At 55.7% G+C, this 12097-nt stretch overlaps 1 protein-coding gene across 2 annotated transcripts; it reads left to right on the top strand.

Annotated features, from left to right (window-relative positions):
- Positions 1–2570: 2570 nt before the first annotated feature.
- GRHPR (glyoxylate and hydroxypyruvate reductase) lies at positions 2571–11580 on the top strand. Of its 2 annotated transcripts, XM_055578553.1 has the most exons (9): positions 2571–2695; positions 4575–4705; positions 5070–5142; positions 5698–5814; positions 6911–6999; positions 8032–8136; positions 8924–9059; positions 9588–9718; positions 11243–11580. In XM_055578553.1, the coding sequence occupies exons 1-9, from the start codon at positions 2613–2615 to the stop codon at positions 11362–11364; spliced, it is 987 nt and encodes a 328-aa protein (XP_055434528.1). In that variant the 5' UTR covers positions 2571–2612; the 3' UTR covers positions 11365–11580. The 2 variants fall into 2 exon arrangements, with proteins under 2 accessions (XP_055434528.1, XP_055434529.1); XM_055578554.1 differs by lacking the exon at positions 2571–2695 and having other exon boundaries at positions 5598–5814.
- The last annotated feature ends 517 nt before the right edge of the window (positions 11581–12097 follow it).

A 12097-nucleotide genomic window follows, 5' to 3' on the forward strand; every position in this document is an offset into this window, starting at 1 on the left:
TGAAGTTAGTACACTAGGTGAAGAGGACAAACAGGGGTGCAGGGAAACTTGACTCTGAGGAGTGAATTCACCACCTCCATGGTCCTGAGGGGCTTCCCTGGTGGCTCAGTGTAAAGAATCCACCTGCCAGTACAGAAGACATGGGTTCGATCCTGGGTGGGGAAGATTCCCTGGAGAAGGAAATGGCATTCCCACCCCAATGTTCTTGCCTGGAAATCCCATGGACAGGGGAGCCTGGTGAGCTATGGTCCACGGGGTCACAAAAGAGTCAGACACGACTGAGAGACTAAACAACAACCCATGAACTCAGGTCAGGTAAGCCCTGATCCCTCTCCAATTCTGATCCACCCTCTCCCAATTACTTCATCTCATGCGCCCTCAGTTGGCTCCATCCCCTGGCTCCCTAGCCACCATCCAGTAACCCTTACTGAGCACCAGCTGGGTACTTTGCCTTGGAGGAGGGGCCCATTGACATGTCACAGCCCCTCCTGCCTCTGGTGGACAGACTTGCCCAGTGTCCTTGCCTGTCCTGGGGTGAGGGAAGAGCTGGACCCGGGTATCACCACTGATTAACGGATAATAGAGCCACAGGGCCAGAAGCCCTGACCTGAGGAAAGAAAAACACCTTGTTTCAATGTTTGAGGTATTTCAGAAATTGTCCTCAAGGTGGCCTAGCACTGCAGATAGCAGTCTGTGGGTAAGACATTGATATGTTACTTACAGGGGGAGATGGCAGGACAGAGCATGGTCCAGGGACCCAGGTGACCCAAGGATCCAGCTCTGGCCCCTTTAGTGACTTCTGTATGAACTCAGGCCGGAGATGTCACCTCTCTGGGCCTGTGTCTCCTTCCTATCTGGGCCTTGAGGAGGCAGATTGGATTCAGATTAACATCCACAGAGAAGAGACCAACAGGTAGGGCTTTGCCTTCTAGGACCTCCCAAGCCTGGGAGCAAGTGTGTGCATAGCCTGTGGTAGAGATGAGCCGGCAGAGCTGAGGGGCAGGTCTGGGCCCCTCTCACTTGTTTACTCAGCATGTGCACCTCTGACCAGCTGCTGTTGCTGGGGTGTGGGTTTCCTTGAATGTGTTACTATTTATTAAGCACTCGTGACATGTGTTACCTTGTGTGGTTAGGCCACTCACGGTGGCTAGTCTTTCTCTGTATATCTGCTGCTGTATATCTGGGCCCTGCTTCACTCACGTGACTATCCAATCCTCTTAATTAGAGGGCTTAATTAGTCCCTGGTAACTGATGAGCCCACCTGATGCCAGTTCCCTCCTGCAAACGGTCGCCTTCTCCCTTGGGGAGTAAAGACTGTTGCAATGTCCTGCAAGCATCTGTTTGGCAAGGTGTGGTTCCAGGACCCTTTGTGTATGATCCCCTGTCAAATAAACCACTGACGCCTCTGTCTCCAGGCTCTTTCTTCAGTTTCGAAGCTGGACAACTACAAGGCGTGTAGGCCTGAGGGGTGCAGCCCAACTACCTGCTGTTTGTAAGTACTGTACATAGTCATCCTCTCAACAAGCCATGAGGCAGGTAAGTACTATTACACCTATTTTACAGATGAGGAAACTGAGGCATGTAGAAGGTTAAGACTCGTCCTCAGTGGGTCACAGAGCTGCGATTTAAACCCAGGCAATCTGGCTCCAGAGCCTGAACTCCTCACCTCTCATGGCCTCGGTGCTTGGTGACTATCAAACATGGCCCAGGGCCCATGCAAGTGTTGCCTGCTTAATAATCACAATAACCCTCAAAGGTAAGTGCTCATCACCCCATCTTGAAGCTGAAGAAACAGCCTTAGGAAGAGGATGTGAACGGACCAAGACTACATTGCTGGTAAGTGACAGAGCTGGGAATCAGACCCTGTCCACCTGACTGCAATCCCAGTCTCTGCCCATGACCCCATGGTCCCGCATGGCTCCAGCATCTTGGCCCTGACCCCATGCCTGACCTGCTTTCGGCCAGTCAGCAGGTGTCCAGCAAACTGGGTGGCTTTCAACTGTGGGCTTCCTATGGGAAATTGCACCAAGTATTAAGGAGGTCATTCTGGGATTCAGGCTGCCCTGGTCCAGGCTCCTGTGTTTGCACAATAGGCCAGGCTCAGAGTCCAGTCTGTGTGGCTAAAGACCACTGCCTGGAACATTGTGACCATGATGGGACAGACCTAGAGAAGATGGTCAAGGCGCAGCAGACCCTGGGAATGGGGATGACCCTTGACCACACCCTTCTCCCCCAGCACAGGCAGCATACTCACAGCTGTAGGCACCTTTACAGGCACCCACACCCATTCACACAGGACTCTCCCGTGGCTGCCCCTTTACCTATCCCAACCCCTAAGACCGACCGGAGGCTCTGAGGCAGTGAGTACTCAGAGGTAGGCCCTGGGAGCCAAGGGCACGAGCCTGCCACCAGCTTCAGAGCCACTCTGTTTCATTAAAGCTTGATCACACAAACACAGAAACGCTCAAGGCGCACACTCGGAGCCCGAGGAGCCCCCGCTCCGGAGCCAATCCACACCCTCGCCCCACCTGCTCCGGCTCCGCCCCTCCAGAGGCCCCGCCCCCTTTCCGGCCCGCCCTCTCTGGGCCCAATATCCGGCGGCTGCGGGGTCAATGAGGCCAGTGAGAGTCATGAAGGTGTTCATCACACGCAGGATTCCTCCCGAGGGCAGCGCCGCGCTCGCCCGGGCCGCAGAGTAAGAGCTCGGCGCCCCCGGACCTCTCCGCGCGCCGAGTCCCCTCCTTCCGGGCGCGCGTTCCGTGGGTGGCGTCGCGGGAAGGGGTTCCGGAGCCCGGGGCACCGCTCCTAGACCTCGGGCAGCCTGCACGTGGGGTGACTCAGCGTCTCCGGGCGGGCGGTGGGGCGGCCTCCCGCCACCCACTTCTTTTTGGTGGGGCGGACACGGCGGTCCGTGGGGCCAGAGAGAACTGGGATCCTGCGCTTGGGCCTTCGCCGAACTTTCGAACCCGTGCCTGGCTGGAACGGTCTTGGAGTTTGGGGAACCGTAGAGAAAGTGCTCAGGGGCCAGGCTTTCTCCAGGCCCGTTGCTGTGCCCCTGGGACCCGCAGTTTCCGTGGCACTTGCAGTGGGGGTGGAGTGAAGGCTGGAGCCTTCCCCAGTCGTGGGCGTGGGGAGAGGGGAGACTGCGCATGTCACAAGGTCTGAGCAACCTCTGAGGCCGCTTGGCCGGGTCAGGGGCCTTGGCAGTCAGGGGTCTGGCCCCTTTGCACGGTTAGCAGGGGGCCTCTGGTAGCACTTCTTAAACTGAACTCTGCACCTTGCCAGGTGCTTCTTGTAAGTAAACTTAATTCTTCAACGCTGTGAAATCAGTGCTGTGATTCCCACTTTACAGAGAAACTGGAGAGGTCAAGTACCTTCACCAACCTCTGTAGGTGGCACAGCTGGGATTAGAAATCTGCTCTGCGGCAGTCTGAGCACTGCAAGTGTGCAGGTTTTCACTTCCCATGTCAGGCGAGGAGAAGGTGGACCCAGCCTTAGAAACAAGTGCTAGGGGAAAATGAAATTTGTTTCTTTTGTTCAGTGCAATCAAAGTTTTGCTGAAGATTTGCCCTGTGCTAGGCATTGACGGGGAGCGGGGAAGGCAAAGACAGCAAGATCACTAGTAGCGGCACTCACACTGCGGCAGCCTGGGCCACTGTCCAGGAAAGGCGGCTGCAAGGAGGCTGGCGCCTGGGCAGGGCGTTGTGGAAAGCGCCGGCAGCTCTGCGTCTTGCACATGTAGATTTTCCGTGCTCTTTGGCTGCACTGAATTAAATGTCATAGGCCGGAGGTTGGGCAGCACTGCTGGGAAGCGTGCCTGGGGCCCACCAGCCGCTCTGGAAGCGCCCTCTGAAACTCCTCCCTGTTGAACTGCTTTGGTCTTGTCCATGGCTCAGATGGTAAAGAATCCACCTGCAGTGAGCGAGACCTGGGTTCGATCTCTGGGTCGGGAAGATCCCGTGGAGGAGGGCATGGCAACCCACACCAGTATTCTTGTGTGGAGAATCCCCATGAACAGAAGAGCCTGGTGGGTTACAGTCCCTGGGGTCGCAAAGAGTCAGACACGACTGAGCGACTAAGCAGAACACAGCACATGTACAAAGTCAAGAACAAGAGTTACTCCTTTCACTGACTCACAGGAGAAGATGCATAACTGGACAAGGGATCCAAGCCCGGCTGCTGCCAGGACCCCCCACCTGGCCTTCCCAATAGGCAGCCTGGCCCGGGAGCTTGCTGCCTGTGAGGCCTCCTGTGGGGATAAGAAAGCTCTTCTTGTGTTGAGCTGAGAATGGTCCCCGTGACTTTCTCCTTTCAGCTTGGGCCCTTTTCAGTCCTTGGAGAGCTCTGCTCTGTGACGGCCTTCACCCTTCAGCCACCCTCTCAGGACAATTCTGAGGCCGCCCACACCTAGCCTTGACTCCCCTCAGCCAGCCCCAGGCAGCTTGAGGCCAGGGCAAGCAGAAAACGATGTTTCCCACTCTGACAGGGTCTGTGGATGTGGTCGGAGAGCTTTGCGGGCCTGTGGGCACCTGTGGGGCTGCCCCACTTCTGAGTGGTCTTCCCTTTGTCTTCAGCTGTGAGGTGGAGCAGTGGGATTCTGATGAGCCCATCCCCAGAGAGGACCTGGAACAGAGAATGGCTGGCGCCCATGGCCTGCTCTGCCTCCTCTCGGACCGCATAGACAAGAAGCTCCTGGACGCTGCAGGTGTGTGCACTGTGCAGGCCTGGGCAGGGTTCCTGGGGTGTCTTGGCCTGCTGCTGCTGGTTCCCAAGCAGGTTTTTAGTGATTTCAGCAAGCTCTGAGGGTGTTCACGGTGGTCCTAGACCACAGCTCCATGTGGCACACACTTTGCCCCTCTCTGCTGGCTGTGAGTCCCCGGAGGGAGGCCGTAAGAGGGCAAAGACCAGGGTGTGGAGGAGAGCCAGGGCCCTGGGCCCTTGTCCAGCTCTGTTCAGGCTTGGTTTATGACCTTTAGCAGGGCCCTGCCTTTTCCGGACTCGTCTATATATGTGGGAAGGCCTTGAATCCTTTGAGGAAAGATACAAATAATGCTTTTTCTGCCCAACAGGAGCTAATCTCAAAGTCATTAGCACAATGTCTGTGGGTGTCGACCACTTGGCTTTGGATGAAATCAAGAAGCGGTAGGTGCAACTTGGGCTCTAGAGTAAAGGGTGACTACCAGAAAGGGAAAAAGAGGAGCTGAGTATCTATCTGTTTTTTCTTCATATCCCTTGACCATTTGGTGAAAATGTAAGGTAGCCAATGATAAAATCGGCCCACGTGTGCACAGGTCAGTTAAGTAAGTCCGAGCAGTCAGAAACAGTGGGTAACAATGTCCAGGTAATATCCTTTCTCATTCATTCTTTTTTTTTTTTTGACCCTCACATCAACCCCTTCAAGTAGAAAAGGCAAGTAGTAGTATTTCCCTCTTTAGATGAGGAAATTCAGAAAGATTAAGTAATCATAGTTACTGGAGCTCCACACATTGAAGCCTGATCTTCCATCTTATATCCTTCTCAAAATGGGAGATGGTCAAGAGGGGATTGAGGGCTGGCCATTCCTGGGGGCCCACTTACAGCTCTGAGCTTCCCAACAGGCAGCGCAGAAGGAGCAAAGCCGCATCACAGCAGTGTCCCAGCAGTAGAAATTGGGAAGGTGCTTGAAGCCATTGTTACCACCAGCTCTTTGGTTCATAGTGGGATCCGTGTGGGCTACACTCCGGGTGTCCTGACAGACGCCACGGCCGAGCTCGCCGTCTCCCTGCTGCTTACCACTTGTCGCCGGTTGCCGGAGGCCATCGAGGAGGTGAAGAAGTGAGTGAACGCCCAGCGGGGACGTTGGCTCTGCTCAGCACTTGCGCACTCAGTGCTGCCCCTGGCCCAGAGGTGACCCCAGCTAATGAGGGAGACAGACTCAGGCAAGATACTAAGGTGCACAGCAGAGCCGAAACAAACAGGGCGTGAAGGGAAACTGTGGGGTGCAGTGTGGACCAGGGAAGGCTTTACAGGAAAGGTAGCTGAGTAGCTGGTGGGCACCCTCAAAGGGCCCTATCCGCCATCATGTGGATCCAGAAGGCTCTGAAGACTGAGGTCGTTCCATGTCGCTGCAGATACACTGATGTGTTTGATACAGGTGCCACCCCAGATGTTGTCGAGTGTGTTATGTAGAATACAGCATATATACTTGACCCCCTTTCTAAAATCTGAAAATTAAAATTTGACCTGGGAGTTTCAGATTGAGATGGGGCTGTACATCCAGAATCAGGGAAAGCACTCAAGGTGGGGGGGACTGACCCAAGCAAAGCCCAGGAGGCATGTGGATGCAGGCGCTCAGAGAATGTGGACCGGGAGAGGGGCTTCGTGGTGGGGGTGTGGCAGGGGCGAGGCTGCATGGGACTGAGGAGGCACAGTGCTGAGGGTCCCTCCCACCCTCCTGTCCAGGGAGTTGGCCCCTTCGTCGGAGGTGACTCAAGATAGACTGTGTTCCCCCGTCGGTCCAGGGCAGCAGGGGTGGGCCTGTGTTTTTCCCTGGAGCATTGAGAACATTGGTTTTGGAATCCCACATTCCACGTTTGCAACCTGCTGCTCTGCCCTGGCTATGTGACCTCACACAAGTTGCCCTTTCTGATCTCAGCCTCCCTGTCTGCAGAAAGGGAGGAGAACCTCTAAGAAGCTTTCCAGCCCTCAGATTCTGTGTCCCCAATTGCTTTAAAAGAAGAGTTATTCCCACTGCTTATCCGCAGTGCCGAGCGGCTGTAGGTGTAACTTGTGGTCTCCTCCATCCTTAACTGAAGGGTGGGGTCTGTCCCTTGGACCACAGCCCTTGCCTGGGAGTGTGGGGTCTGTGCAGCAGCCCTCATCTTTGCCCAAAGCCAGGGCCTCTCACCCGCCCCTCCCTCCCTCCCTGCAGCGGTGGTTGGACCTCATGGAAACCCCTGTGGATGTGTGGCCACGGCCTCTCACAGAGCACCGTCGGCATCATTGGCCTGGGGCGCATAGGTGAGGCTCTGTCTACCCATTTGGCTTCCTGGCTCGCATGTCTTGGATAGAATCTCCAGCACCCTGTGTCTGGATGTTGACAGTCTTTCTTTGGGAAGGGTCGCCACACCTGTGTGCAGTAGGGATATCTCCAGCGAGAAGACTCAGCATTGTAAAAGATAGGCCAAAAAATAAAATGAGTTCCTTAAGAAGTCACTAGGTGATAGATGTGAGTTGTAAGAGCCAGGGTTCTTTATGATTATAGCTCCGTACAGAGCAGATGAAGCAGTGATGGCTGAGGGGTTGGGGAGCCCTGCTCCCTGAGGCCTGGTTTCTAGAAGGCATTTGACTCCTGAAGCCTTAACATAGAAACCAGAGGGTCCAGTGGACAGAGCTTACCTGTGGTTCTGAAGCAGGGCAGAGCTATTTTTCTTCCAGTGGCCCCAGCACTGGAGAAGTCTGGCATCCTGCTTGGAGCAGAGGCAAGGGTGAGGGTAGGAAGTGGGCATAACTTGTCTGGCTAGCTGGCAGCCCTGCCTCCCACACTAGGGAGTTGCTTGGAGGATCCCAGCAACTTTGGGGCATGTTCGGAGTCAGAAAACCCAGCTGCCCAAGCCCGTCTTGGCAGCAGCGTATGTGGAAAGGTGTTAGAGGTGGGGCGAGTTGGCAGTGCCATCAAAAAGTCATTTGGGGTCTGTGGCTGCATTAACAGAAGCAGAGGGTCCAGAGGAGGCAGGGGACCGCATGGTCAGATCTTTCTTGGGCTGCCAGGTCCATCCGGTGCTCAGGGAATGTTAGAAAGTGGTCCAGAACCATGTGAGGACAGCCCAGGCCAGTCACAGCCACACAGGAGCTGTGGTCCCTGAAGGATGGACCCATGAGCTGAGGGCAGTGTGGGGGTGGTGGGGGCTGGGTGCACTGTGGCAGGATTAGTTAACGTAGGAAGGGACCTTGCCCCCCAGCCCTTCCCCCAGGGGCTCCCTGGGCACTGTTCCCGCCCTCGCCCTCTGAGGGCTTGGGAACAAGCACTGACTCTTGACTCCTTGCCACCAGGCCAGGCCATTGCTCGGCGTCTGAAACCATTCGGTGTCCGGAGATTTCTATACACAGGGCGCCAGCCCAGGCCTCAGGAAGCAGCGGAATTCCAGGCAGAGTTTGGTAAGTCAAACCTGGATTTCCGCAGGGGCCCCTTGGGCTTGGCCAGGTGGTTCTCTGTTTGCCGTAATGGCAGCACTTTGGGGCAGAATGAAGGAGCTCCACAGGCCTGTGACGTGCCCTAGGCTTTATCTGACCTCCCTGCCCTGCATGCAGAGGCCTATTCGGGCAGCGCAGGGACTCAGCCAGGCGGCACCGAGTCCCCTCAGTATCAGAGAGACTCGGGGCTCCTGTCCTGCAAGGTCCCTTCTCACTGTTGTCCACGTACACAGAGCAGTGGCGATGGTGGTAGCGTGTAGCGAATCATACGTGTAAGGGTGATACATGGAAGGAGGTGCTGGGCACTTGGGCTCACAGTTTCCATAATCAACTGGTGAGCGCTGACTCTCAGCCTTGCCTCTGGGTGAATCCAGTCCCCTGGCAGGTGCATATCTTGGTGAGCAGAAGCCAAGCTGGGTTTCAGCCACTCCACCCTGTTGGCACACTGGGCCTTGACAGAGGTGAAAGCAGTGTGGCCTAGATCCCGCTGTGTGACCCCGAATGAGCTTCTGCTCCTCTCTGGCCTCGGTTTCCCCACCTTTAGAGCTGACTGAAGGGTGTAACACCCCAGGATCCCGTGAGTGGCCACTGACTGTGCAGTTATCAGAGCTGTCCAGGTGGAGACGCTGCCTTCAGGGAGCATCATGGGAGTGTCCATTGAGGGAGGGAGGGCAGGAGGGGTCAGGTTCCCCACCCTCTTGCTGTCCTTGACCCGGGACACAGCACCTGACGGAGCCCTGCGCTCCCCCAGTGTCCACCCCCGAGCTGGCTGCCGAGTCCGATTTCATCGTTGTGGCCTGCTCCTTAACACCGGTGACCAGGGGGCTCTGCAACAAGGACTTCTTCCAGTGGATGAAAAAAACAGCTGTGTTTGTCAACATCAGCAGGTATCCTGGGTCACCGGGCGAGCCTGGAGAGGGGCTGCCCCTGCTGTTGTGATCCCCACAGGCTGTCGATGAGACTTAGGCTGAGTCTACTGCCCTCCATAAACCAACCAACCGCTCAACTCAGAAGGACAGTAAGGGCCCCAGAGCACGTCCCAGCTGCTCAGAGCAGGGCCTGGTCTGGTTCCCAGCAGTACCTTGACCTTGCTCAGGAAGTGAAGGCACCATGGCAGCCAATTAGGTAACTTTGTTCCTCTAACCACAAACGGTTGGACTTGACAGTCTTTACAGCCTGTTAGAGGCCAGCCTTCATGGCCCTGAGCCTGGGTTTGTCTGTGTGAGTCAGTGAGCTTAAACTCACACACTTCCGGAAAGACAGACCCAAAACCCAGGTTGTCTTGGGTCCTCAAAAATGTCTGCAGGGTGCCTCTAGTCCACTGAGCATGTTACGGGAGCAGACCTTCCCTCCCAGCCACTCCAATCCCTTCTTAGTTGTTAATAGTGCTTCAGCACACCCCCTGTCATTCCCAGGGGAGAAGTGGTAGACCAGGATGACCTGTACCAGGCCCTGGCCAGCGGTCAGATTGCAGCTGCTGGACTGGACGTGACGACCCCAGAACCACTGCCTACCAACCACCCTCTCCTGACCCTGAAGAACTGTGGTAAGAACCGCCCTTTGCCAGAAACACTTCTCCCGGCAGTGGCTCTTCCCATCGCAGCTGATGAAGCCGAGTGGCAGTTCTCCCAGACACTCGGGTTAGGCACTGTGCCCCTCCGAGCCACAAGCCACAGCCATCTGAGGCAGGAGGCAAACTCCAGAGGCCCTCCCTCAGTCTTCTGAGTTTTAACCACCCCATCCTCTCTAGCTCAGTGGGTAAAGAATCCACCTGCCATGCAGGAGACCCCGGTTCGATTCCTGGGTCGGGAAGATTCACTGGAGAAAGGGATAGGCTAGCCACTCCAGTATTGTTGGGCTTCCCTTTTGGCTCAGCTAGTAAAGAATCCTCCTGCAATGCAGGAGACCTGGGTTGGGAAGATCCCCCAGAGAAGTTAAAGGGTACCCACTCCAGGATTCTGGCCTGGAGAATTCCATGGACTGTATAGTCCATGGAGTCACAAAGAGTCGGACACGACTCAACGACTTTCACTTCCCTTCCCTCCTCTGCCCCATCCCCTAGCCCCAGGGGAGGTTCGGCATTGCTACCCCCATGATACCTTAGCGCAGTGGTTCTCAACTCCTATGCTATCGGTCACCTGGAGGGACTGACTAAATGCATGGTGCCGGGCCCCCTGGGCATCCACCCCAGTAGGTCTCGGGTGGGGCCTGACAACATGTGTCTAACATCTCGCACGTGGCTGCTACTCGGCCCGGGAGCACTGTGAGAACCACTTAGAGTTCCTCTTTAGCTTCCTCAGTTAGTGTTAACAATTCTGTGCTAAGTTGACAATTCTCTATATTACGTTCTCTCTATTCAGGTAGCTGATCTGGTTTCCGTCTCCAGACTAATATGTAACTGTTAGGGCCATAAGCCGTCTGGGCCAGTCCTGCCCTTTGCTCACCCTCTGGAATGGAAAACCAGAGAAGGCCTACAGCTGCCTTCCCCTCCTTGAATGCTTCTGTTACCACAGCCCTTGGAGGCACTACCACCCCCACCCTGTGCCTGTGTGAAGGGAGCACTGGCTGTGACGGCCAGGCTGTTGCCCAGAGCTGGGGAAACTGTCCCATTCCCGAGGCCTGGCACTCGGCGCAGTGCCCTGGGCATTGCTTTCAGAAGGCACTCTCTGGGGACCGTTGACCCCACGTGCTCTGCAGTGGGGTCAGAGGGCACTGTGCTGTCCAGCCTCTCATCTGCTATTTTGGGACATCAGAGGCCTGGGGCCTTCGTGGGGGCCCGTGGTGTGGACGAGCTGGTAAACTGGCACCTCATGTCGCAGTCTGGATTCTGAAGGGTGGTTCTAGAGAGGCTCCGGGACCCCTTCTGGCCCTGACACTCACGCTCAGGATGCATATTTGTCACCCTTGAGTCTGGGTTTGGTGGCCCCGGGGAGAGGAGTGCTTTGAGACAGGAGGAAAGGCAAATCGAGAAGTGAGGGGGGTTCTCCTTATTCTTTTTCCTGGCAAACCCAGCCCAAGGTAAGGCTCTTGAACCACCCTTCTCATTTCCTGTCCTTCCTCTCCTTTCCAGTGATCCTGCCCCACATTGGCAGTGCCACCCACAGGACCCGAAACATCATGTCTGTCTTGGCAGCTGACAACCTGCTAGCTGGCCTGCGAGGGGAGCCGATGCCCAGTGAACTCAAGCTGTAGCCACATGGGGACTCTGGGGGCCAGAAAGCAAGTGGCCCTGGGCTTCTGTCAGATGCGCCCTGGCTTGATTGGACCCACAGGGTGGGAGCCAGAGGAAGAAGTCTGATCTGTACCCATTCTGTGGAGGGAAGACTGGTACTAACAGATGGGCTGCACTTTTGTGGTTGGAAGCATCTGAGCCCCAAGTGTGTAATTTTATTAAATAATTCTCGGAGACATCTGGGCATGTAACTAGAAGAAACTGACAAAAGCATCTGCTTGGGTTTCCTAAGCCAGGGCCTCTAGTGACTCCAGGTTCTGCTTCCAACCCCCATCCCCACCCCTGAGCATTTGAATTCCTAGAACCTGTCCAACCCACCTTCAGTTCAGTTCAGTCGCTCAGTCATGTCCGACTCTTTGCAACCCCATGAATCGCAGCACGCCAGGCCTCCCTGTCCATCACCAACTTCCAGAGTTCACCCAAACTCATGTGCATCAAGTCAGTGATGCCATCCAGCCATCTCATCCTCTGTCATCCCCTTCTCCTCCTGCCCCCAATCCCTCCCGGCATCAGGGTCTTTTCCAATGAGTCAACTCTTTGCATGAGGTGGCCAAAGTATTGGAGTTTCAGCCTCAGCATCAGTCCTTCCAATGAACACCCAGGACTGATCTCCTTTAGAATGGACTGGTTGGATCTCCTTGCAGTCCAAGGGACTCTCAAGAATCTTCTCCAACACCACAGTTCAAAAGCATC

This window comes from Bubalus kerabau, chromosome 4, assembly GCF_029407905.1.
Source record: "Bubalus kerabau isolate K-KA32 ecotype Philippines breed swamp buffalo chromosome 4, PCC_UOA_SB_1v2, whole genome shotgun sequence".
Lineage (NCBI taxonomy): Eukaryota > Metazoa > Chordata > Mammalia > Artiodactyla > Bovidae > Bubalus > Bubalus kerabau.

Coding starts and splice junctions, on each gene's coding strand:
- GRHPR (XM_055578553.1), top strand. CDS start 2,613: ATGAGGCCAGTGAGAGTCATGAAGGTGTTCATCACACGCAGGATTCCT. Junction 8,137..8,923: donor GGAATTCCAGGCAGAGTTTG/GTAAGTCAAACC, acceptor GCGCTCCCCCAG/TGTCCACCCCCGAGCTGGCT. Junction 9,719..11,242: donor CCTGACCCTGAAGAACTGTG/GTAAGAACCGCC, acceptor TCTCCTTTCCAG/TGATCCTGCCCCACATTGGC.